Consider the following 27,506-nt stretch of genomic DNA (forward strand, 5'->3'; position numbering starts at 1 on the left):
TCTCCATAGGGTTAGCCGTTAGCCGTAAATCGGTCAAAAAACTAGCTGTTAGGCGTAAAAATTGACAGATTTTAACCCTTAGTTACAGCAAAAATTAACCTTAGAAATCTTTCCCTCCTACAAAGTGTTAATTTGTGTTATTTTGAGTTAACCGCAGCAGAAAAATGGCCAAAATTTAAACCGTTAGCCGCAAGAAGTTCTCCTCGGTCGACCCTCTTCAGTTCTAAGTAAGTTAAGCTGTTTTAGTTAAGTTTACAACCGTGGAAAAAAAAATTCATCAATATTTTCTACACTCGAGGAAGCACACCGACCTAGGGTACCCATGATGAGGACTCTTTCTATAAATGGAGTAAAGCATCATCTCCCAAAGTGAAAGGTAATTTCTTTTTCCTTGCCTCTTCAAAGATATATGACAAAACATCATGTCGCTTTACATGCTTACAGAAGCGCGTCGCGTGACATCCTAAGGAACGGCTGCCAATGAAACTAGTAGTTATAAAATCTGAAAAAAAATCGAGGTCTTTATCTTATTTAATAACTCTATCCAAAGAGATGGGCAATAGTTGAGCGAACTAGACACAGGTGCGCTCACTACTTCAAACGACAAGATGTAACAAAACATCATATCTGTCGCATAACGTGCTAAAGAAGTGCGTCGAGATGGATATTAGCAGTTATAGAGTCAGAAAACATCGAAGTTTATCTCTCATTCTGTAAACCTATTCAAAGAAATGAGCAAAAGTTATTAAGCGAATAAGACTTAGGCGCGCTCACTACTTCAAACGACAAGAAATGGCTTATGCAGGTTGATGCAGAAATTTTCTTCCCTTTGTCATTGATTTCCTCTTCCATTCTTACAAAAAACCAAGCGACTTGTTTCATTGTTTGACATTTAAAAGTTAGTTTATTGTACTTAGATAATAAGTAAACAATCTAATCGGAGAAACTAAATGAAATCATTTGGCTCCAACTTTCTAGCTCGTTCTGAGCTTCTTTTAATGCTGTGTACGCCGGTAACTAAAATTAAGATAAAACTTCTCGTTTTGCCTTCGGACGATTAGTTTAAAAAATATACTTAAAATGCATCGATCGTCTTGTAAAAAAAAACACAATTTATCGCATTCAAAATTAAAGGAGAAATCTCAGAAAATTAACTAATACCAAGACTAAATCCTTGCCATTACGGCCAAAATCTGTCATTTTGGGTCCAGATAAACCAAATTCTGATCAGCAGAAACTAACTTTAAGTACCAATTACTGGGTACAAATCATCGAAAAGTTACTCACAATTCCCATCCGACATAAACTAAGATAATCGAGCAATCGGACAACTGATTATTTTCCAATTTCCATGGAAATTCTCCAGACACGCACATGGCTGTAACAGCTTTACATCACTCATGAGAAAAAAACCGATTGAGTAAAAGTCTAAAAAACTCTGGAAACGTTTTCAAGACTTTTCAACTTCGACGCTAATGCAACGCCCACATCCGCTTAGTAGGTAATACATAGATTAAAAATTAACTTTTGTATAGATACTCATGATAATTTCAAGACATTATGTGAAAAAAACCAGTAGTTTCAGCTGAACATAAAAGATCAAGCTCTTAAGAGCAGTTCAGACAAGGAAAAAGTCAACTTTTGAATCAATGAAAATCCGTTCTCTTGTTAAACTTGACTTTAGTCGCCTTTTGGTTCTTCCTGCTTTGAAAAGAAGACTCTTGACAAATATTTAATCGGTAGCTTACTGGTTTATGGTCCAAATATCAGCGTTTGCGGGTATTCTAAAACTCCTTGGGGCTCCAATGCTCACTGCCTTAACTGAAAAATAAAAGAATCTAAGTTTAGGAAGGATAGTTGAGTTGCCATAAAATATTTCATAGCACATGAAACGATACATTGCACAAAAGGATTGTTTTAAAAGAAATTTGCTTTTTTACTCCTATCAGGTTTCCTAAAAAGAATGTCATCATCGTAAACGTGTCCTCTTGATTTTACTGCATCTCAACTTGCCGGAGCAAAAACTAAATATCGTAGCCCAACTGAAAGGAAAATAACACGCAAGTGTCATTGCTCATAGATAAGCTATAATTACGATTTAAGGTAACTTTGTATTAAATAGAATGTATAAACAGAATATTTACTTGTTTCGGCTTCTAATATCCTTGACATCCAGGTTGACATCATCACCAATGAGTACAAATGGTGCCCAGTAAATCACCTCCTTGAACTCTTCAATTTCTCTCATACACTTCATGGCCTGATTGAGAGCTTCACTTGCTTTCTTGCCTTTGGCAAGTGCATCGTAGAAGAAACTCATGAACTCCAGGGTTCCCTCGTCGCCAATCGCCCACAAGGTTACCACAACAGATCTAGCACCGGCACCCAAAAGTGCACGCGCCATGCCCACCACACCCTCTGCCATGACTTCCCCACGAGCAGTGTGACAGCAGCTAAGTACAACCAGACGAGCTCGCAACCCAGCTTCTATGACATCTTTCATCGTCAGTAGATAGTCTTCCTCATGCGGCTGAGGGTTTTCTCTTGTGGTGTTTGGCGCTAGGATAACTTCTCCAGTTTCCATTTTACCGTGTGCTGCTATGTGAACTAAGGCCACTGATGATATTCGTTTTGAAACTTCATGTTTTGTTGCCATTTCTCCAGTGAGGGGGGGAACATTGAGGATACGTCCGATCATTTCCACTTCTTCCCTTGCTCCTGGAAGTTGTTCCAAACGTCTTCCCTGATAGATGATATCTTTGAAACATGGGTCGCCGACAAGCAATGCACCAGTCTTGATGTGAAAGTCAGCTGGACAATCATGAATTAGTTGCAACGTCGTCAGAGAGGGAAGCACACGAATTGTGCAAGAATCACTCAGATATGATGACTTGGAGTCCAGCAACGCTGCATAAGGTACAAGGCAAAATGGCCCCTCAGGAACGAATGTTATCTCGTTGCCTTCGATCAGGTCAGCAATAGGAGCAACGATAATGTCATGCAGCTTCTTTAAAGCACTTGATTGGGAGTGCCTCACATCAACTCGGATCACATCATTGGCCTTTTCCTCTTCTGTCGGCGAATCAGGAGGAAGATTTTCGATTTTAACAGTATCTCTTTCACGGATCTCCTTCAGAGTAGTTTCGTTCAGCAGCTGGATGAAACGTTCCAATTCATCCTCAAACTTATAATCGTTGACGTGTACCTTTTTCATCTGGATGTTATCTTCACTGAGGCAAACCCAGAAGTAAACGCATGGTCCATTAATAGCTATGAAAACTGTGCTCAATGTAACGCACCTCAGAGAAATGTGGGATGCGCCTTCCGTTAAAGAATCTCCAGGCTGATATTTTGTGGTCATGAGATCTCTCAGAGCTTGAGCAAGTCCTTTCTCTGTGGCAAGAAGAGCCTTTAGAGCTTGACCTCGTTTGAGATTTATACGCCACAAACCTTTGTATGCTATTTGGTAAAGATTACGATAAGTAATCTTCCACTGATCGTTGAGTTGAAGACTGGCCCTGATATCATCATACAATTCTACACTTGAGTAATAATAGTCAAAGGCCATCATGAGATTTCCTTGGCACTCAAAATGGTTTCCAAGGGAACAGAGTGAGCACGCCACTCCAGGCTTGTCTCCCACTTCTTTAGCAATTTCTAGATGACGTTGATGGTACTTGATGGCTGTTTTGACCTCTCCTAGACTGCGATAAGCGTTGCCGAGATTGCCATAACTTTTTCCCTCTCCGGCCTTGTCTCCCACTTCTTGAGCGATTTCTAGAGTGCGTTGATAGTAATCCATTGCTGTTTTGAACTGTCGTAGAACTTGATAATCGTTGCCGAGATTGCAATAACTTGCTCCCTCTCCGGCCTTGTCTCCCACTTCTTTAGCAATTTCTAGACATTGTTGATGGTACTCGATGGCTGTTTTGAACTTTCTTAGCCTGCAATAAGCGTTGCCGAGATTGCCATAACTTTTTCCCTCTCCGGCCTTGTCTCCCACTTCTTTAGCAATTTCTAGATCACGTTGATGGTACTTGATGGCTGTTTTGAACTCTCCTAGACCTTGATAAGCGTTGCCGAGATTGCAATAACTTTTTCCCTCTCCGGCCTTGTCTCCCACTTCTTTAGCAATTTCTAGACATTGTTGATGGTACTTGATGGCTGTTTTGAACTCTCCTAGACTGCGATAAGCGTTGCCGAGATTGCCATAACTTTTTCCCTCTCGGGCCTTGTCTCCCACTTCTTTAGCAATTTCTAGATGACGTTGATGGTACTTGATGGCTGTTTTGAACTCTCCTAGACTGTCATAAGCGTTGCCGAGATTGCCATAACTTGCTCCCTCTCTGGCCTTGTCTCCCACTTCTTTAGCAATTTCTAGATGACGTTGATGGTACTTGATGGCTGTTTTGAACTCTCCTAGACTATCATAAGCGTTGCCGAGATTGCCATAACTTATTCCCTCTCCGGCCTTGTCTCCCACTTCTTTAGCAATTTCTAGATCACGTTGATGGTACTTGATGGCTGTTTTGAACTCTCCTAGACCTTGATAAGCGTTGCCGAGATTGCAATAACTTTTTCCCTCTCCGGCCTTGTCTCCCACTTCTTTAGCAATTTCTAGATGACGTTGATGGTACTTGATGGCTGTTTTGAACTCTCCTAGACTGTCATGAGCGATGCCGAGATTGCCATAACTTGCTCCCTCTCCGGCCTTGTCTCCCACTTCTTTAGCAATTTCTAGATGACGTTGATGGTACTTGATGGCTGTTTTGAACTCTCCTAGACCTTGATAAGCGTTGCCGAGATTGCAATAACTTTTTCCCTCTCCGGCCTTGTCTCCCACTTCTCTAGCAATTTCTAGATCACGTTGATGGTACTTGATGGCTGTTTTGAACTCTCCTAGACCTTGATAAGCGTTGCCGAGATTGCAATAACTTTTTCCCTCTCCGGCCTTGTCTCCCACTTCTTTAGCAATTTCTAGATGACGTTGATGGTACTTGATGGCTGTTTTGAACTCTCCTAGACCTTGATAAGCGTTGCCGAGATTGCAATAACTTTTTCCCTCTCCGGCCTTGTCTCCCACTTCTTTAGCATTTTCTAGATGACGTTCATGGTACTTGATGGCTGTTTTGAACTCTCCTAGACTGTCATAAGCGATGCCGAGATTGCCATAACTTGCTCCCTCTCCGGCCTTGTCTCCCACTTCTTTAGCAATTTCTAGATCACGTTGATGGTACTTGATGGCTGTTTTGAACTCTCCTAGACCTTGATAAGCGTTGCCGAGATTGCAATAACTTTTTCCCTCTCCGGCCTTGTCTCCCACTTCTTTAGCAATTTCTAGATGACGTTGATGGTACTTGATGGCTGTTTTGAACTCTCCTAGACTGTCATAAGCGTTGCCGAGATTTCCATAACTTGCTCCCTCTCCGGCCTTGTCTCCCATCTCTTTAGCAATTTCTAGATGACGTTGATGGTACTTGATGGCTGTTTTGAACTCTCTTAGACCTTGATAAGCGTTGCCGAGATTGCCATAACTTGCTCCCTCTCTGGCCTTGTCTTCCACTTCTTTAGCAATTTCTAGATGAAGTTGATGGTACTCGATTGCTGTATCGAACTGTGCAGCATTATGGTAAGTACATCCGAGACTAGCATAAGTGTTTGCTTTGACCTTTAGTTCAGTATTCGATTTCCTTTTTAATTGAAGCAGACGTTCGTTATTGTTGTCAATCTTAAAACGTGTCAAGGGTAACTATATCATGAGCGGATTTGCGAACATACAATGGAAATATGTTTTAAAAATAATGAGAGTGTTGGATAAAACCTTAAAATTGGAATGATAATTCGAGTGTGGTTTTCTTGAAGAGATTTGATTTCAAGTTATTCGAGAGTGTTAGCTAGTTCTGAAGCGCATTTATTAATTTAGATTCGGTCGAAATGGTGATGCTCGTCTCAAGACAAAAACGAGGGGCATTTAGCAGAAACTCTGGGAATTAGTTAATATGGCCTCTTCTTTTAAGTAAAGTTTCGTCGAACAATCGAAAGAACTCCTTAATAATATTTTAGCTTCTTTAAACTGCTCAGTGCAGTATAAGAGAACATGGCTTGCATTATGTGTAGAAGAATCTGCCTGGAACGTATTTTTTTATTCTTGAAATATTATTCGCATTGCATCTCGTATCACGCTGGAAACATTCGTTAAAGGATACGGTCAATCCCATATGCAACCAGCTCCTTGCTTCTTTATACCAGCAAAGTTCGACACAAGCTCTGGCTCCTGAAAAGGAGAGAATAACTGGTGGTGCGAGGTAATTTATCACTGTTAAGGTATAAACGTATTGATAAAATGGACTTAATTTTTCATTTAGCTGGGAACAAAAATTGTGATAATGAAGGAAATTTGAACTTGTGGAAGAACTCAAAATGAACAATAAGGAACTAATACAAAGCGGCTACCAATTAAGCTTCAATTTATGATGATAACGACGAATTTATCTCGCGCATTCTTTCTTTTAATGTGCTGTTATGCACTTTTCAGCATTTTTCGGGGAAGTTTTCGGGAAGACTGCATTGAGCAGTTTAACTCTTGATAGGGAATCTTTCAAGTGCTTCTTTTTCGGGTTTTGTAACGTCCCCTGCTAATAGTTACAGAGAAGATTTAGGAAACGGGGCTCACAGTTTTCCGTCCATATCCGTGACAAGAATATCAAACCATTTGCAGATGTCACAGCTTAGGCGGCAGCACATTGCCCTCAGATATTTTAAGACTCAGGGTGATGGTCCGGTCCAAGGCTTGAACCCTCGACCTCCGGCGCTCTACAACGTGAACTAACCAGGCAGCGGTATTTGAGAGCTTATTGACATTTTCTTATGCTTTATATCCACATAACAGACATTGACACACCAGATACAATTGACACTTGGAGTGCAGTTACCTGCCACAAACCACACAATCCTCTTTTGACGAAATCAGAGAATAAAATGTTGATGGCTTATGTCTGAAAAACCCACCTTTCTTAATAGCTTTGATGAAAGTGGGTTCCAATTGAACAGCAACTGTTGCATCATCCAGACATTCCATGTAGTTTGCTATGAGATTCAGGAAATGAGGTTTAAAAAAGTTTCATCCAATGAAATTGCAGCAAAGAAGCCTGAAAAATTACAATTGCTTAAATTGCAGTCTAATAACGAGAATCATTTCTTTTCTTAATTTTCATCCACTAAAGCGGGATTCATGTATTTGTGCTTTTCCTCTGCTGTTGCTCAACTTCTTTCTTTTCTTGATGCAGATTGTGTATTCCGTTATCTTGTAACGCTGCATGAGAGATTTATATATTTAGAAATGAAATTGTTACCCAAACGGAAATGAGCTGTTGCCCTGTTACTGTAAAGCTTGGCGTTGAGTCGTTTATCTTTGCAGTTCACGTGAAGTCCTTCCGTGTAAGAGTTTATCGCGTTATTAGCTTCTCCTTGTCTGTATTCTTTGTTACCTTCCTCGAGACATACTTTCGCTATCCCTGAAAACATACCGTTTTAATGATTTAGTAATGATTTAGTAATGAGTAATACGACCCTTGACCGATGATGCAGACTTTATACTTCCAAACAAACTTTTAGGTTAAAGGAACTTAGAGCTATGAAAAACGAAAAATTAGAAAAGTTTAATATCTGTACACTTTGAAATTAGAAGATCCTCGCAGCTAAGAACACTACTGAAACTAGTAGTTGTAAGTAGGACCTGAAAAAAATTTCAGGCCCGTACGGGATTTGAACCCATGACCTCTGCGATACCGGTGCAGCGCTCTACCAATTGAGCTAACAAGCCAACTGGGAGATGGTCAATGAATTGGGTGCAAATAAACATCCGAGTGAATGAAGATTTAGATATATGAAAATTCACATATTTGCACTGCGGTGGAAAGATGAAATTAGAAGATCCTCGCAGCTAAGAACACTACTGAAACTAGTAGTTGTAAGTAGGACCTGAAAAAAATTTCAGGCCCGTACGGGATTTGAACCCATGACCCCTGCGATACCGGTGCAGCGCTCTACCAATTGAGCTAACAAGCCAACTGGGAGCTGGTCAATGAATTGGGTACAAATAAACATCCGAGTGAATGAAGATTTAGATATATGAAAATTCACATATTTGCACTGTGGTGGAAAGATGAAATTAGAAGATCCTCGCAGCTAAGAACACTACTGTGTTATGGAGAGCGCCCATGTTTTTTAGAGTGCGTTGCGTTACATAATTGTTAAAAATAGAACGAAGAAGTTTCTAGAACATTTAGTCATGATGACTAAGCGAGAACTTTAAGGAGAACCTTCTAGAACCGTGACTCAGCATATTTTTGTTATGATGTAATCATAGTGTAATGTTTCTAAAAATAACAATATTACAGATCTCTAGAACATTCTAGAACTTTTCCGAAAGATATATAAGGAGTCACGCTAGCTTAAAGAAAGAGGCCTTTTAGTGAGCTATAACTGCTGTTGCGAAGAGCCCAGAGGAGCGAGAACCGGACAGAGTTGTTTACTGGAATTGAAAGCCGTGTGGAAGGCTACGTGAGAGAAAGAATTACGGACGTCGACAGTTTGTTAAAGATTTTCAAGAGAACTGTGAGTTGTGCGGTAGTGCACTGAGATTTAAGTGATATTATTTGTAAAGGGCTCTAAGTTATAGGGATACTGATTGTATTAGCATTTATATCGCTCCGTAGATAAGCGAAAAAGATAGTTATTGTATTGGTTGTCGATATCGCTTCGTAGTTATTACGTTGGTCAATAAAGTAGTTGAGTTGTACGAGTTGTATCTTTCTGGCGGTTTGAAAAATACCGTAACAACTGAAACTAGTAGTTGTAAGTAGGACCTGAAAAAAATTTCAGGCCCGTACGGGATTTGAACCCATGACCTCTGCGATGCCGGTGCAGCGCTCTACCAATTGAGCTAACAAGCCAACTGGGAGCTGGTCAATGAATTGGGTACAAGTCAATTGGTAGAGCGCTGCACCGGTATCGCAGAGGTCATGGGTTCAAATCCCGTACGGGCCTGAAATTTTTTTCAGGTCCTACTTACAACTACTAGTTTCAGTAGTGTTCTTAGCTGCGAGGATCTTCTAATTTCATCTTTCCACCGCAGTGCAAATATGTGAATTTTCATATATCTAAATCTTCATTCACTCGGATGTTTATTTGTACCCAATTCATTGGGTATTCATTCAAAAATTTTACCGGGAGCTCCTATTTCAACACAACTTTGTTTACAATCGCACTTCAGAAGAGTTTATCTTTGCTCTTTGTTTGTTTAAAAATATACACATGCTCTATTAGAGGTTTTAGCTGTAGCTTGGCTGTAAGCAAATCAACTCTGTTCGGTTTACATTTAGATAGAGAGATTTTCCAAAAACCCTTTTACACCTCGGTTACGTTTTCCCAAATATCAAGTTAGAATATAAAACCCCATAATTAGTGCATAAAGCAGAGCAAAGCCAGGAACGAAAAAGTTAAAACTTGTGAATGTTCTGTTAAAAAAAAAAAAAAAAAAACATCGCGCTGAGAGTGACCAGGGTTCGTGGTTTTCCCATCGTTCAGAAAAGTGCGCTAAAAAAAAAAGGTTTTTTTGTTGTTGTTGTTTTTTGATCACTTGGTTTTTCTCATACATGTAACTGTCTATTGAGAACATACTCTTAGAGGCCAACTGGAGAAATCTGATTGGGAAAGTACTGCTTTCCCGCGAAGTGCCATTTTGCCTGTTGTGAAAGTCAGGGGTTCTATATTTTGTTGACTGGTGGTTTATAGCGTGGGCCTGGTGTTGACATAACTGTCTAACGAGGCGTGAAATATTTAGAAACCCAAAACAGGCGACACGGCCGAGACAAAATGCCTCCTTTTCGCTGTAGAATTCTCAAGTTGAGTAAAATTTCTGCCAAACATGCATTGAACAATAACGGACAAACAGGTGTTAGCATAACTTTTAGTCAAATACTTTCTTCGTGGCGGCCTCAAAAAGTTATACGTTTGCCATTTTTTTCAGCCAACAGCTCTCTCTCGCCGAAAACGACTTTCACATTAAAAATGACCAAATTTTGAGTATCTTCAAATTCAAAAGGAAAATACTTCTACTCAGCAAATACTATTCATTTTAGGTGAAAATTGTAGCTACATCTTTAATCTTTAAAACGCCGTGCGTTGATATTCGAGGAAGCACTTCTAAACCTCAGAAAACCGAGTTATACAAAGCCTAGTGGGCCAAGTTGGACCCATTCTTCTCTAATTTAGGGCTCTTCAAAGCGAAGTCGCGTTCAAATTTGCCGCTTTGTGGCTTGTAAATAATTAATGATGTCATCGTATTCTGCTCCATTGGATCGAGCAATAAATTATTTTTTTGTTTCGTTTTTATTTTACTGGTAACAAAGTTTGAAATTTGAAGATATATTGCTGCTTCAAAAACTCATTCACAAAACATACGCAAATTTTGATGTAAATAGGACAAAAAAACTTCACTGGGACGTCTTTCAAACAATCTTACTTCACCTGGTTTTCTTACCTCTTAAAGGGTCATTGTATACATCCAATTCAGCGTCACTTGACGTAACTTGACTTTCCTCTGTTGCTGAAATTACCGAGAAGATATTTCAACTTTGTTAGTGATCACAACTATGTGCAATTACAACTAGCGTTCTAATACTGACGTATTTAGTGGATTCCTTAAAAACCTTCAAGTCGAAGTAATTAAAAAAATTGTGCACCTGAATTAAGATATACTTAATTAACAAACTGTGCAAAATCACCACAACGAAGTCTCTCCCTGTTGCTTTTTCTTACCTGTGGCTGGAAACTCATTTTTCACCTCCAGTTCTTCTCCCGTTGTTGGGAGGTTGCTTTCTGCCATTGCTAGAAATAAAAGTGAATCGATTGTACTGCGCTACATTGTTTAAAATCAAAAGAGGAGACTCAGATGAAAGTAACCTAAAGGAAACATTTTATACTTAATCATAGAGGAAGATTGAAAATCTCAAAGTTTCCTCCGTCACGCTATTGTAATTGCGTGACAGCTCCAGTTAAGTTCTGCGGGTTGTGTCATGTTTGTTTGTTTGAACGTCGTTCAAGGCTGTCCCTTATCAAAATGCGTGAATTGCAATAAACAACCTTGTTGTACCCGGTAGGCATGGATAAAAAATAATGCAATAAAAGACCAATTCCTCTGCTATTTATACGTTAAGGTAGGACCCGCGAGGGAGCAGGAAAGCTGTGCAAAATGTGTATTCTTTAGATTCCCACTTTGATTCCCCACAGAAGGAAAAAAAGAAATGCTTGTAGCCTGTTGAATACCTCGTATAATTTCATAACTAAACAATATATTTTTGTCCTATGAATAAAGGCTTTTCCAGCATTTTTGGCTAAAACACAGGTCACAGATTCGTCCTAAATGAAAACAAAACAAAACAAAAATCACAACGAAACTCGCAGATTTATTTGGTACTTCCATAATGCATGAATATATTTTGTTATCGTGTGATACATCCTTTGATCCGTTGCTGACGAAAGTCTTCGTTCTCGGCCCCGGCTTAAAATATAGTGAGGGAAATTGGCCGATGTACAGCCTTCTTAAGCTCACACTTGTTCAGTAATACACACGCATACATGAGATATTAGATAACCGCGCGTGGATACGGACTTTACCATCGAGTGTTCATGACATCTTTTACTCCTTCAAATAGATAATTCAATTCAAGCGGATAAATTCGTATCGATAGGCCAACATGTATCATCCATTTTATTCAAAAGATACTGTTTGAAAATTTGAATCAAATATGATTTTTTAAATAGGAGCATCGATTAATGAAATCCGTTACACCGAAACTCAGCTCGCCGAAAAATCCATTCAATTTCGGACATTGTAATACAACAGTTTCTTATTACAAGAACTATTTTCTTTAAAAAAGAATTGAATTCAGCTTCAGGTAAAAAAATACAATTGAAAAAAAACAGCCCACATGGAAGGTAAAACTGTCATGTTGATAAATCCGGTTGTGATGACGATATTGATACCTTTATATGTGAAGATATAAATGGTACATTTATAGCGTGCGGTGGAGATGTCACGTTTTGGAAACTGAACCATATTACCGTTATTATTACTATATATCGCGAATGTTACCATATCAAAAGAAACGTCGGGATTCTGTAATTTTTTTTCAACCTCGAGCTTTGTTACAAACTTACAAAGAGATATTTGCTGATTTTGATATTGACGAGAGCTCTAATTATATACGTCACGTTATCTAGCTTTGTCACATGCTGGTCACGCGCTTCTGCCGCATAGTCATCACGCGCAGTTAAACCTTTAACTCCCGTGATCTAATTGTTCATTCTCCCCTCTAGCTGCTACAAGTTTCATTTCAAAGTAGGTACAGAAATTCGGTGTTAGTTCAAAGATAACGAATTCTACTTGATAAAACTTTGAGTATTCTCATTGCCTGTTTGCTGGATAATGTATTGATATTAAAGGAATAAGTTAGAAGTTATATCACTTCTAGGAGTTTAAGGCTTTAGGAAATAGCATCGCGTGCAGACTATCAAACCAGTCAAATGAGAGAAACCATTGAAATATCTTCACATCTGATAACAATAAACCGGGAAATTCGACTGAAATTAACCTTGATTGTTGTCAGCCGCAAGAAAAATAAGATTGTGATCTTTCATTATAAATAACATGAGCTCTACAGCACTAATCAGTTGCAGAATAAAAATTGATTTGTACCTGTTAAACTGTTATCCTCTGAATCCTTCTATTCTCCAGACGATGTCATTTGTTAATTCTACATGCCTGAAAATATCAAAAATAATATTTTGCTTTAAAACAATTCGATGAAAAAATGAAGGTAACATATTCACGAGTTTGAAAGATGTAACCTCATCTGATGCCCAGTATTGTGCTTGTATTTTTGTCTGTTTGTATTTTTTATTCTTTTTATGATTATTGCTTGTTTACATGTTTCTCCATGGCGATTAATTATTTCTGTGATTTAAATTCAGCTCTTTCTCTTTCAGTGCAAAACACTCGCATCCGCAAAACCCTTTTCTTCTCTGAGCAGGACATGTTACACCCTGCCATAATGGAATCGATAAGGATAAATTTACACCGTGAGTTATACTGTACCAATACAATTTCTCTTTAAGTGATCAACTCAATATATCCCTCGTTCAATATGATACACATTTGTTTTAGTCATCTTCCCATTAGCGTTACAGTTCTCTCAAATTTTCATCTTCCGCTCTCACCGTGACAACTTCAAAAAGTTTCTAAAAATAATAACGGTAAGCTTTTTTCTTGTAAATAACTCCCGCCAATTGCGCCCTAAATATTTTTGCAGTCAAAAGCGTAGGTGTCCGGTGTAATCACTAGAGGGAGATACAAAGCTAAAGAAACCACATCAATAATATGTATTCTTTCTGAAAATTTTTCCCAATTTTCATGTCTCTCGATTATAATATGCTACATATTTCTTCATTATCTTTCCTCACCTGAAGATTACTTGCAATAAATTTAACTCCAATAAAGTTCTTTTGCAAGAAAAATACTTGACTTCTCGTTGTATCTAGAGAAAAGCATATTGAAATCGTTTTGCGTCTTGGAAAGAATTAAAGCGAATACCATAAGTACTCTTCTTAAAAAAAATATCCGAGGAAGATATTCAATTTTTTTTTAAATTTGTGTACTCCATGCATCTTTGTGTGCAGAAACCCTCTGTGTATCTTATAAGAATTTTATGAATAAATTGTTACTGAACCAGTTGTCTTTAAGTTGGAAGAGAAATCTGAGGCCGTAGCTCTCTGTCTCTTTGAGCTCTAGAATTGTCAGCCGCGTTTGGATGCAGTAAGCGAGGCCATAAATAAATGTCTAACAGTTCGTACAGACAAGTGACGCACATGATACTGGAATCAGAAATGCCGCAGCTTCGTAAATCCCTCATGGGAAGATAAGTAAGCTACCTCAAGGTCTGGTATGTTTATCTTCATGTCAGCATTGATATTTAATCTGTCGTTTAACCTGATCTGACGGATAGGGTTTTTCTTTTCGGTCGTCGGTTAAAAATGATTTTTTCCTTTGTCACGCAAGAGCTTGAAATTTCCTTTCTATCATTATGTATTTGAAGACATGAAACTTTCGACATTGATGATCTAAGCAGTATGCAGGATGATCCTTTATGTATCCATTGTATGTCATGGATCATTAACGAGAAATCTATAGCTATGTGTGAGAACTTCAGATCGTAAAATCTGATGGTCTAAGATTCGATCCTGCGTTCGTGACGAGTAAATAAGATCGATATTTTTTTCATTCTTTTGTCTCATGTTTCAAATTATTTCTATTTGTATCTTTAGTCAATATCCGTTTATCTCATTCACTGCATTCGGTCGCTAGTAACTTATTCTGTCCTCACCTTAAATCCTGTAAAAATGTGATTTGCCCCAGAAGTGTGTAACAAAACGGTGCACTTGGTACCACCAGCAGTACTGAAGAAGCTGAATATGAGCTCATCGAACTCGAAACAGAAAATCGTGTCATTGCTTATTTCGTGATCCATGATTCTATTTTGTAGCGATGCTGTTTCACTATTTATACGCCAAGTTTGGACAGGACCTCATATTACATTTTCTAACTTTTCGTTTTCATTAATTCGGAGTGTAGCACAATGATATAAACATGCTATTTTTTTTTTAGTATACTTATTTTTTGCTGATGTGATGGTCGTTAAACCATCGCCTGCTTGGGGTGATCGAAGGGCGCTGGACTGCCATACGAGAGGTCTTGACAGGACAGGGAAAAATGAGACACACACATACTGAACGCATAGTGAAGGAAATTTTCTTATTAAAGATGCAGGCGATTTGTCGGCCTGGAAACTTGACAAATGTTTTAGGAAAAGTTGACCAATAGAGCTTTAATTCGACGGGTGAGTGAAAAGAAATGACCTAAGGCGAAATTTAGCAAAAAGTTATTGTATAGCGAATACGACCAAAAACACAAGGAAAAATGAAATCTGAAATCTAATAAATTAACTACAGAGGAAAATCAGTTAAGTAAGACAGGATAATTCATGAGGTATCTTTAATAATATCAAAGTCATTCCAAATCTTACAGAAATTTGACAACCTGTCAGAAAGCCATCCATGGTTTTATTGTTCAGTGACTGAGAAATGTGTTCTCCCAAGGTCTTTTTGCTTCGTGTGTCACTAGCATTCATTTCAATGTACGTAAAACTCAGCTCTTCAAAAACCAGGATACATGTAGCTGTTGTTGTTTTTCCAACTCCTAGGGAACCGGACAGAAGAGCTGCCATAAAGGACGACCCATCTTGGTCTTTGTCGTAAAAGAGAGCTGTGCAAAATAAAAAGGTTTAAAACTGTGATTCCATTACTAACATACTAACTACATGTATAAGTGACTGTCGAGTAAAATAAATTCATAAAAGTTCATAAGTTACAGCTGTTTAAAAAATTGCATCTCTGAATGTGGGAATTAAGAAACAATCTGGAATCAATGTGAAAGGTAATTAGCCAACAGCTAGACGACATTTGCATTACAACTCAATTTAAGGTCTTATGTAAAATATCTGTTGATGAAGGTTAGGTTCATCCACTGAACCCTTTTACTTCAAACAGCTCACTAGTACTTCTTACTGTCTGCCATAAAATTTTTATGATTTGGATAATTTGGTATTGGATCAACTAATTATCCCCAGATTGATATTTTTCTATATTCTCATTACTTGTCTGATTGATATTGTATTGATATTGTAAGGAGAAATCCTGTCTTGGTCACTCATGTGAGATAAAGGGTTAGAGGTAAAGTCAGCACAAGAGCCACAGGTCTAACCTTGCCTATGCTTACTTAGTTTCAGTAGCATCAGGTGACTAGGAGAATTGCTACTCCCCCCCCCCCCTATCTGGTTACAACCCAAACTTTTTCATCTGCTTTCTCCAACAGTTTGCCTGAACCGTTTGCATACTTGCCTGAAGAGAAGTTACATGTACATGTATTTGAGGGAAAAGCATCTTGACAATCAATGTGTACTCACATTTAGAGGCTGGTTTCTTTCTATTCTTTTCCCAGGCTCTCAGCCCAGTTCATCAAGTTTCTCATGTTGCTCTTATCACCTTGCTGACCAATAATCTGTTTCACTGCACGAGGTTGATATTTTTCTACCCATGACAGACTTGGTTCTCCTGCACAAAAAAAAAATTAACTTTACTGTCAAAATCTTATGTAGATTAAAAAAATAAAGCAATAAAAAAGAAGAAAACTGTACTTTCTTCTAACTCAATTTAAGTAACACAAACAAGTCTACAGGTGAAAGTACAGTAAAATGATCCAACAGATGAACCTAAAGGTGGAATTTAGAGTGGTGGTAAAACTGATGTGTGGGTGACTGGACAGAGGAGAACAAGGAGAATAAGTGACAGATAGAAAGACAGTGATTGGAAAAATGAACATACACAAAAGAGCAGACAGACAGAAAGACAGACAGACAAACTGAGTGACACCATAAATTAAGCAGATGGAAGAAGGGAAATGAGGATGAACAAATTATGTTATCAGTTGCACACTAGCCTATGGCTCCTATGACATTTTACTGGTACATGTATATCACACACATGCACATGTATTTATGTCATCAGTAACTTTAATACAAAGTCACGTACAGTACCTGGATGCACACAAGAGAAATTATATTCACTAAGTGTAATCATCAATAAATGTTGGATGCTTACTGGTGGAAAATTTCAGGCATACAGCTGAAGTGTGAATTAAATTTTCAGTGAGGTCATGCTCTCGTGCCAATTGTTGGAAAGATTTGAAACACCCACCTTTCAGTGCAGGTGATGATGATAGTGTTTGTGTTGTTGAAGATGACACAGATTTTTCATTCAGTTGTGATGAATCACCTACAAACTGATCTCTTCCCTGGCTGAGGGACTCCACTGGTTCAGTTTTCTCCTTCTTCTTTGTCCTTTTCTCCACACTTAGTGGTTCATAACTGGTCTCATTGCCTGGTTTTGTTCTGACAAGCTCAAACAGATGGTCTTCATCTATTGGTGATGTTCCACATAGCTTAGCCTAACAGATAAGCACCAAAGTAAAAAAACAAAAAAGAAGAAAAAAAAAACAACAACAAAAACAAGGAAGGAAATACGACCTTACACCAGTTGAAAAGGTCTCTTAACAAAGAAACACTAATGAACTCCACAGCAAGAAATATACATTTATGCTCAAGAAAAAAAAAAAACTCTCTTGGAAGCCAACAACAGAAAGAAAATGATAAATTTCTACCATGGTAAATTTTTCAGTTCTTGTTAGTTTGCTCTACAGACTTACAAATTGTCAATGACTTGTGTTAATTTATGCAAATTTGTGGCAAGTTTCTAAGGTGTTTTTGAAGTAAGCTGCACCCAGATTTGTTATAAAAATTTAGTGAAAAAGGTGCAGCTTATATGTTTATGTTCACAGTTCTTTTTTTTTCCTCTTTTGAGCTGTGCATTACAATGTACCTTGGAAAGTTTACTCTTTCCAGGATCCTGTCCCATGATGACATAACTTGTTTTCTTGCTCACTGCATGATTGGGTAACTTTTCCACCATATCTTTGAATCAAATCTGCTGCCTCCTCTCTCTCAATACTTTCCAAGATTCCCCTAATAACAAATGTCAGTCCATCCAAACAGTTTACCGCTTCCTAAAAATTTAAATTATCAAGTGCATGCATAATTCAAGACGAGCAGACAAATAATTAATTCTTCCCTTGAAGGCCTCTTAACACTGTCCAAACTGAAAAGTTATAAATGGCAAAAAAGTAAAAAACTCTGTAGATACACCATCAGATTCAGATCAATGTCAGCATCTGCGCACCCACCCCTCCCCCAACCCAACAACTGTTAACTGCTAACAAGTAAGGGTTAATGTTGGATTAGGGGAGGGGTAGGTGTGCAGTTTCTTAGATACTGACATTGAACCAACATTTGAACAACAACTGAGAGTAAAAGGATAAAATACATTTGTTTTTTTAACCCTTTAACTCCCATGAGTGACCAAGACAGAACTTCTCCTTACAATATCAATACAATATCATGCAGGCAAGTGATGAGAATAAAGACAAATATCAGCCAGAGGATTTTTAGTTGATCCAAGACCAAATTCTCCAAACTAACATTACTAGAATTGTATGACAGACAGTAAGGAGAATTACTATTGACATCTCGGAAGTAAAAGGGTTAATCAAAGCATGCATTTTACAATTTTTTCGTGTAAACTGTATCTGCAGATTTTCCAAATAAGTCTTAATTCTAATAATCTTCATTTTCCTTTGTCTTGCATCTCTCATTAAAATTTGAAAGGATGGAAAACAAACCATAAAGAGCTTGAGAGATAATAATAATTTAACTACCGTAAGAAATTAACATGTAACTTCTCCCAAGAATATTCATACATTATCCAGCAAACATGTAACGAGGATACTAAAACTTATCAAGTACATGTAGTTGTTATAATGATCTAACAACAAACTCTCATTATTTATTTACAGGAAAATGTGTAGCAGCTAGAGGGGAGAATTAACAATCAGATCTTGGTCTGTGAAACCTACCTGAGGGATTTCCTTTGAACCAAGTGCCCTACGACCATCTCTTGCCACAAAACTACGGTAGCCAGATTTTTTCTTTTCCAATGAGGGTGGAACTTCAATCACTTCCTCTGATTTTGACACCTTGGTGTTCCTTGGGTTGGAGTTTCCTTACTAACATCTTTTTTTCCTTTTTCAGAGTAACAGTTTTCTTTGGACTTGGTTTTGAGTCTCTATCTGGAGTTTCTGGAACTGTGGCAGCTTTTGCAGCCAGTTTGCAAGCAGGAGTTGTCTTTGGTACTTCCTGAAAAGTCCATGGATAAAATTTGAAGTGAATAAAAGTTACATGTATATCAAACATTCTAACAGCAAAGAGTTGTCCTCACAAGGCAAGAGTTGTCCCAAATAGGAATGTTGATAGTGAAAGACACTGCTGCTTTGAAAAATGGAGACAAAGTGGTAACATCTTCCTGGATTGTCAAAGTTAAAATCAGCAAGAATGTACCAAAAAGCTTTGTCACTATTGTTACTGTCTTTGTATAAATTCTAGGTACAGTAATGGTAGTATTTTGAATAGTGTTGGTATTGTAAGTAATGTTTTGTTGCAAGTATTGTTAGTAATGTGTCATAGTAGGACAGGTTTACATATACAAAATGTTACACTAATTAACAAATTTGAGTAAGCTTTTGGATCTTAAACAAAGCCAAATTAAGTCATAAAATATTACTGTTTCATCTAAAAGTAACTTATGTAAGTGCTTAATGACACATACCTTACACATGCAATCATATCAGATCCAATCCATTCTAGTATCAGGGTAGCTGGTTCAATTAAGTATTAATAGTAATGATTAATTTTGCAACAATAAAGTACATAATCAAAAGGCTTACAAACCTTTTTCTTCTCAGGGGAAGGCTTTTTAACCGCAGACTTTGATTCTGAGAAGTCTTCCTTTCTTTTCTTTGATGGTTGCTCTGTTGTGTGATGGTTGACATTCCCATTTTCTCTTCCTTCTTTTTCTCTTCCATTTTTATACTCTTCTTTTCTATTCACTTTGGGTCAGATCTCTGTGGGAAATGAAAACAAAAAAAATGATTGATGGTTCAACAGGGAATTAAGGGATGATCATTTTTTAGGCTTAAAGCTCTGGATCAAGCTTAAAATTTGCACTCTTAAGAGTGATCAATTTTCTAATTTCTCGCAATAATACCAATTCCCAGTCAACTGAGCAGCAATGTGACAAGAAGAAAAAAAATCATCAGGCAAGAGGATATCACTTGATTGAACACCATATTCTCAAAGATATTTTCATGACACTTGTGTGACAGACAGTGAAGAGAATTGATTTTAATATCTTGGAGGTGAAAGGACTTGTTCCTTTAAGGCAGCCCATGGCGTTGTTTCTGCCAAAACTATTCCTCAATTGGTCAGTACCGGTACCCATTGATTTTGCGACATGGTATGTGTTCACTGTAGACCATCCTGATATAACTAACAGATTGGCAGAGGGTTTTACAAGGGATGCATGATTACACCCAAAAATTAACATGTGATGCATGAATTTTATAGAAAGGCAAGGTATGGTGAGGTTTGAAGTTTTCCCTATTCAATGCATGATGCATGAAATACTGTTAAAAATACACTGAATGCCTGAATTTTTCTTTCCAAAAAAAATTGTGGGTGGAAAAAGTGTAGTTAGTTATTCACCTGTTTTCTTTTATTAGCAAATATTTTCCTGGATTCCCTTTCAACCGGAGTAGAACCAAAGAAATCAAGTGCAGAAGTTGCTTTTTTCTCTTTAGGTTTGACTGGACTGAAGCAAGAATAACAATCCATGTGTTAAATATTTCAGTACCACAACAACATTGTATTAAATTCGCCTTTGATGACACTGTCTTTATTATTTTGCTGTTGTTTTTGGGGTTTGTTTGTTTTTCATTTTCAACCCTGAGCACATTTAAAATCAGTATGCACATTCTCTAAACTGTTCTCTATGTGTTTCTGAGGGTACTGACAAGGAGAATTTATTTAACAAACAAGAGTTTAGTTGGTGATCAATTCCTTTATTCTTGTGCCCTTAACCTTGACATCTGTGTGTAACATGTGCCTATCCAAAAGTTAAAATTTTGGAGAAACCAGAAAAGCAAACACAATTCACAGTAAGTTTTAATAAATCATCTTTCCCTGCAAAGAAGCTCCAGTGAAAGAAGACCATCTAAATAACTTACTTTCAACACAAAAAGTGATTGATGCACATTAATGTTTGATTCAGGAGGGATATTGTAAAGAGAAATTAGATGCTGGTAATTCTTCGCACTCAAAGGGTTAAATGTATTAGCATAGGGTTAGGGTTAGGGTTTAGGGTTAGGGTTAGATCTAACATTCGCAATGCTTGATGGAAGAAAGGAAAAAAAACAAACAAAGAAACAGAGAAACAAAATTAAGCTGGATATTTTTATAAGAAGCCGGATGCTTCTCCTGAGCAATATCTTATGTTCTAAATGAACACCATGGTTTGGTGCTGAAATGTCAAATATAATGAAAGAGAATGATGAAAGTTACCTCTCTTTAACTTGCTGGACCTCTTTAGAAGCTACAATGTCTGTCTGTTTTGCAGACTTTTTTAATTTGCTGGGCACAACTTCTTTCTCATCTGTAGAAAATGCATCAAAATATAACTCAAGTGCTATAATATTCAAATTCTATTTGAGGCAGAGTGGTCTAATGGTAAGTGTGCTGAACCCTGAGTGAAGCAGATGGCTTTGTTTTCTTTAACAAGCTAATACATAAGCAATGTTAAAGGTCACACAATGTTAAAAAACTGACATCATCTTACTGTACCTCAAGCTCACCTCACACTAAATATTTCCCTATCCAGCCCTCCCACTCCATCAATAAGCAGAGTCTGCTAAAAAACCCTTGTGTCGAACTCAGTCACTTAAAGATATTTGGCAATCTTATTTATAATGAAAAGTATCCAAAACATTTTCACATTCACATGAAATTCAAGACGATCACATTTTGAAGATCAATAAAACCAAGGAAAAAAATTAAACCAAATTCATATTTGTGACCCTCCACGGGAAAACGGACACTAACGCTTTTCCGTTTAAGCTGCAAAACCGTTTACTATCCGTTTATATCCGTTTAAACGGTTCATGAAAGCGTTTAAGCGGTTTGCTCATCCGTTTAAAAAATTTTGCATCCGTTTAACACTTTAGCTAAAACGTTTAAGCGGTTTGCTCATCCGTTTAAAAAAATTTGCATCCGTTTAATGCTTTTGCCAAAACGTTTAAGCGGTTTGCTCATCCGTTTAAAAAAATTTGCATCCGTTTAAAAAAATTTGCATCCGTTCAACGCTCTAGCAGAAACATTTAAACGGTTTGCTTACCCGTTTAAAAAAAAAAAGCTATCCGTTTAAAGTTCCACGGAAAGCTTTGGACTGTTTGCCTATCATTCTGTTATAGGCAGTTCGAAGTATCAATGTTACGTTCGCTCGATACTCGCCGGTTCTTGAAATACAGAAAGACCGTATCTTATTTTGGTTTTATCTTTTGCGCGATCATAGTAAGCGAATTTCCGTCGCATCCTTTGACAAACAAGTTAAGTTGAAATATCCGTTTGTAAAAACCAAGAGCATCGAGCTAATTGCAATGAAGCCATTCATTTGACCATGACCCTGCCATCGACTTTGTTCGATCAGAACAGTGCGCCTGAGTGATCTTGACTACAGATTTATTGAAATCGAGATAATCCTCTCTTGGTTCCCGTCTCATAGTTTTAAATCGTTCCTCATTGACAATTAAATTTTATTTAGCTAAGAAATTTAGGCCATCGCGTGGTAGGATTGAGAAGGGCTAGAACCAGATCACTCAGTCGAAAGACAGGAAGATACGCAATTCAAAATCCGAAGTAAATAGAACAAAAATTTCGTTCATGTATATGTTGCTTCTTCTGTTTTCTTATTAAAGAAAAAAGTCCCTGTTTTGCATCAGAGTTTCTATTTTGCCAACCGAGAATTCAGAAACCGAACATGCAAGTTTTTGTGAGTTCGGATCGATTACTGAAATAATCTGTTCTATTTCGCTCTGCTTCCTACCCGAATTATGTTCGTCAATTGAGCAGTTGGCCGAACTTGAGGACAAGAATGGAACTGTTGTAAGCAGGACCGCTAGGAAATTTTTCAGGCGAACTTCATTATTTTATTTCATCAGTAAACAATGGTGTATGCACAATAATTACCTAAGTATCATTACAGCGTTAAGGGTTGAATTTCGAGTCTTACTAATATGCGAGCCAGCGAGTCATGCGAGTCACGATGCGAGCCATGCGAGTCATGCGAGCCACGGTTTTAACGTAAGAAAAAACATGCGAGCCAAGGTGCGAGCCACGCTTTTTACGTAAGAAAAACCATGCGAGTCATGCGAGTCACAATTTAAACGTAAGGAAAAATTACATAACACTGTATATTAAATGATACATGACGCGAGTGACACTGGCGACATGTAGCGACGGTTTTAATTTCATAGATGATTCTAAAACGTGATGTAACTGTATTTATCTCGTGCTATTTATTTGTTTAATTATTTATTTTAAGATCTGTTATATTATGTTTTGAAAGGAGAGAAAATGTCGAAGAAAAATACCTTCGAAGATGCGTCTTGGTAGTAAAACGATTTATCAATGTTCAGATAACATCAGTACTGTATAGATTACATAACACTATCGAAGTCACGCATTCTTTGTAGTCTTTAGAGACAGAGATGTTTTTGTTGTTGTTGTTTTTTGATATATTTTTATTTTTCATTTTTCATGGCTCGCACCCTGGCTCGCATGGCTCGCATGACTCGCATGGCTCGCATGACTCGCATGACTCGCATGGCTCGCAACCTGGCTCGCATGACTCGCATGGCTCGCACAGTGACTCGCATGACTCGCTGGCTCGCACATTAGGCAGACCCTTGAATTTCATAGAAAGAAAAATAAACATCCAATTTACTACGATAGCATTCATGTTCAAAACAGTGATTAGCTCATGGAACTGGTGCAACTAAATCTTCAGTTCCAGGCTTACAAAACTGCCTTATTTCTCGATGCAAATAGTTTCTGCGTTCGTCACTTAATCCTTCTGGATTAATCTTCTGCGGAAGGACTGAAACTGGTGGGATTACAGCACCATCCTTAAGTAACACACAGGCTTGTTCCGGAGATGTCAAATATTCTCGGCAGTAAACGACACTTGGTTCATCCTTGGAAAATCTGAAGTGATGGTATTTTTTTATGTTCGTGATTTTTTTGAAATATTGTCCCAGAAAAGTACACCAGTCATATACAGGCACTATGACTCGGCCATCGTGCGTCGATACTAGTTGGGCTTTGTTCACTCCTGTGTTACTTGAGGTTTCCACCACTCGAGCAAGTTCATAAATCGACGAAACGAAATTGACCTTGTACGACTTTTTCAGGATTCCAAAACAACGATCCGGGCCAAATTTAGTATATCCAGCAATTAGGAAAGAGTACTTGATGGACTGGTGAAGTTCAGAAGCAATCCTCCATGCTAAATACCATAAAAAGTAATTGCTTTTATTTTGCCCGGCGCAATTGTCAGCATGTAAATGAACGTCTGTTTCCCCAAGGCCGTGACGCGTGAAATAGTGGTGAACTGCTAAATCGGGTACTCTCTTTCTGTTTATATCATCTTGATTCATCTTTCTTGGTTTTATTGACAATCATTTTAACGGCCCCGCTTGGTGCGTGACACCGATTCGACCTTTTATTTGCAATTGAACTTCATTGCGTTATTTGACCTTGAAACGTCTCGGCTTCAGACAAGGTGGCGGCATTGCATATGCAAATTTGTTTCGCGAAACTTCCGAACAGGAAAAAATGAAGTTTATTTTCAATAATAATAAGAATAAACAAAGGAGAAGATTATGAGTCTCTCGCGGTAGTCGCTCAGGATATTCGGCAGCGAAACTATTCTCAGTAAATTGCGCTTATTTCATGAATGTCACACGAAAGCGGCAGTAATTAACCCAGAAATAAAATGCGCAAGTATATGCTAGTTATCACTTTTCAAATTATCATGCTCAATATTTTCGCTTTAAAGGATAATTATCCGTTGTCACTCTGAAAGTTTTTCCGCAGAAGATCTCGCCGGCTCCTCGTTTGTCGATTTTAGTCAACCGTTTCTCGGTTAAGCTATCCGTTTTTGGACTTTGGTCAACTGTTTAACATTTCGGGCTGACCGTTTTTATTTTTGGTCAACCGTTTGACAGTGTGAGTCATCCGTTTTTGAACTTTGGTCAACCGTTTAACGTTTCGTGCTATCCGTTTTTATTTTTGGTCAACCGTTTGAAGGCCTAAGCTATCCGTTTTTGGACTTTGGTCAACCGTTTAAATTTTTTGACATCCGTTTAAGCGGTTATGGCATCCGTTTAAACGCTCGAGTTAGCCGTTTACTATCCGTTTACAACCGTTTTTCGAGACCGTTTAACAGAAAAGCGTTAGTGTCCGTTTTCCCGTGGAGGGTCACATTTTCACTCTTTCTAACCTGTTAATAAAACTGTTAATCCTATGAAAATTAAATATATTTATGTAAAAAAAAAGATGAAATCACAATTCCCATGAATATAAAGTCTCCACATCACCTTTCACATAAAAAGTATCACATGCCCTCAATAATTAGACATAATTTCCTTACCTGAGTCCAAGCTGATTGGTCTTCTACTTCTCTTAGCTTTTGAACTCTCCTCCTTCTTTACTGATGTGGCTTTTCTGAAACAGAGATGCATGAAAGAGAACCAGGTTGTGAATACACCTTGACATCAGTATGCATATTCTCCATACTGTTCTCTATGCATTTTCTAAGCTGCTGACAAGGAGAATTTGTTTTATAATCAAGAGCTTCTATAGTTGGTGATCATTTCCTTGACTCTTAATTCAGGGCTGATATTAGGGTCAAAGAGTTTAACTACAACTGTATGAAATGTAATGAAATTGAAAAAACAAATCACATACCTGATTTTTGGAGGAAGAGGATCTTCATCGGAATCTAAAATAGACGTAAAATTAATTTAGAAATAGGGTCAGGACATCATTGTGATGTTGTACATATAATTAAGTGAATCTTTTTATATAATGTTTTTGTAATAATGCAAATTGCATTTGGAATTGACAAGGACACTGTACAGCACAATACACCATTAAAACTAATACAGAGGTATAACAGTTTGTGTAGAGTCTCAACATCTGTTCCTTTTGAAACTGTTTGTGTTCATCCTAAAACATTACCTGAGTCAATAATGTTTTTTCTTTTCTTCTTCCTCTTCTGATTTTCTTTTGGTTTTTGTTTTCAGGCAATGTCATCATCTTCACTTCTTGATAAACTCTGCCCAGCAAATTAACAATTACATATTTTTATTCACACAACATGTAAATTCACTTCTTTTGACCTACATGTGTAACAATAACAACTGGATAAGATGAAGGGGGGTGTTGTTCCTTGGAGCACAACTTTCTTACAAGGCATTTTCTTCCAGCTCAGAAAATTGAGAGAAGACACCAGGTGTAGAAACCAATCCCCCTCCTGGCCCCAGTCCACAAGTTTGACTTTTGCACAGATCATGCAAATAAAAAAGGTGCGAGCTTGAGTTAAAAGGCAATTGCAAGTACATTGTTACACCAGCCATATTCCCAAATTGTCAAGTAAATTGCTCTTTTATCAAGTGACAAATGTTTCCTAAATTGTTGGTATTGCTTATGTTATACATAATTATTTCTTGTTACTTGTATTTCCTGTGTTATTTCCAATCTCATAATTAGTCATTCTGTTCTTGATGTATTATGTTCGCAATACTTTATGTGGAAACCACTGGCAATGGCATGTAAATAGAAGAGTTCAGTCCAGTCATCAGGAAATTAAACTTATCTAAAATTTATTGCTGGCACGTTGGTTACACCAGGCTTGTGGAGAAAATAGTCTGAGTAAGGTGAAGTCTCAATGTTTCTTTATCAATCACCTTTCAAGTTAATCAACAATTTCATTTTCCCTTCAGTCTGAGTAAATGAAAGATTACCTAGTACTTGGCAAAATTGTGAAACAGGCATTAGAATTGCATACTGCAACTGCTCTGCAGAATTAGTATTAGCTGCAGTTTGAACAAATTTGTAGGGAATGCTAAAGTCCTGGATATTTTGACCTTGAGTGAAATTTAGGTGGCAGTGTATCACATCACACTGTTCAACCCTTAAACTCCCAGATGTAATTAAAATGTAACTTCTCCCTAAAATATCTCTACAATATCCAACAAAAGGGTGATGAAAAAAGTTGTTATCTTGATCTAAAAACAAATTCCTATCACAAATGTACAAGGAAACTTCTAGAAACAAGTGGGGAGAATTAGAAAACAGATCTTGGGAGTTAAAGAATGAAGACAAAATTGCTTCATGTTGTGACCTTGTTAAAGATAAAAAACAAAGGCAAACATTGTAACTTATCAGCCTCACTCAGCTACCCTGACATACTCGGACTATGGAAAATTATACCTACAAAGTTAGTTAACACACAGTACCACACCATTTTTCACGTTCCAGCCCAGAAAGATACCTTGAGTTAGATATATGTAGCGGAATGAAACTCTTGGTTAAAACATGTTGTAAAATTACCTACCATGTGCTAAATAAAAGATTCATGACAGAGGAAATTTTACCATGTATGGCAATACATACCAATTTTAGCGAAATTCTGCCGCTGAGAACTAAAACGACTAACAAACCATTTTAATATAGTGATGTGTTCACATCACTCTCCGACATTTCGCGCCATCTTTGATAATTTCCTGTACTTCAGTCAGCGGTCACTAACTTAGCTAGCTTCCAGAC

At 37.6% G+C, this 27,506-nt stretch overlaps 2 protein-coding genes, 1 non-coding gene and 1 pseudogene across 4 annotated transcripts; all 4 read right to left on the reverse strand.

Moving 5' to 3' along the window:
* Positions 1 to 1,403: 1,403 nt before the first annotated feature.
* LOC149051467 (uncharacterized) lies at positions 1,404 to 15,344 on the reverse strand. The gene is made up of 7 exons (XM_089214296.1): positions 15,158 to 15,344; positions 7,353 to 7,514; positions 7,009 to 7,086; positions 6,207 to 6,274; positions 3,695 to 5,728; positions 2,145 to 3,586; positions 1,404 to 1,821 (listed from the first exon to the last, which is right to left on the reverse strand). Exons 1-7 carry the CDS (start codon positions 15,342 to 15,344, stop codon positions 1,818 to 1,820), a joined length of 3,975 nt encoding a protein of 1,324 aa, XP_089070422.1. The 3' UTR covers positions 1,404 to 1,817.
* Trnaa-ggc (transfer RNA alanine (anticodon GGC)) lies at positions 8,882 to 8,954 on the reverse strand. The gene has a single exon. It is a non-coding gene; the product is annotated as a tRNA-Ala (tRNA).
* On the reverse strand, positions 15,097 to 25,446 carry LOC149051469 (replication factor C subunit 1-like; annotated as a pseudogene). The gene is made up of 10 exons (XR_016189062.1): positions 25,327 to 25,446; positions 21,183 to 21,273; positions 20,328 to 20,433; positions 20,099 to 20,111; positions 19,515 to 19,672; positions 18,644 to 18,923; positions 17,554 to 17,737; positions 16,873 to 17,122; positions 16,083 to 16,230; positions 15,097 to 15,382 (listed from the first exon to the last, which is right to left on the reverse strand). The product of XR_016189062.1 is annotated as a replication factor C subunit 1-like (transcript).
* Positions 23,588 to 24,837, reverse strand: LOC149051470 (uncharacterized). Its single transcript, XM_089185164.1, has one exon. The coding sequence runs from the start codon at positions 24,329 to 24,331 to the stop codon at positions 23,654 to 23,656; it is 678 nt and encodes a 225-aa protein (XP_089041290.1). The 5' UTR covers positions 24,332 to 24,837; the 3' UTR covers positions 23,588 to 23,653.
* Positions 25,447 to 27,506: the final 2,060 nt, after the last annotated feature.

Source organism: Pocillopora damicornis, chromosome 1 (genome assembly GCF_964200805.1).
Source record: "Pocillopora damicornis chromosome 1, jaPocDami1.2, whole genome shotgun sequence".
Classification (NCBI taxonomy): Eukaryota; Metazoa; Cnidaria; class Anthozoa; order Scleractinia; family Pocilloporidae; genus Pocillopora; species Pocillopora damicornis.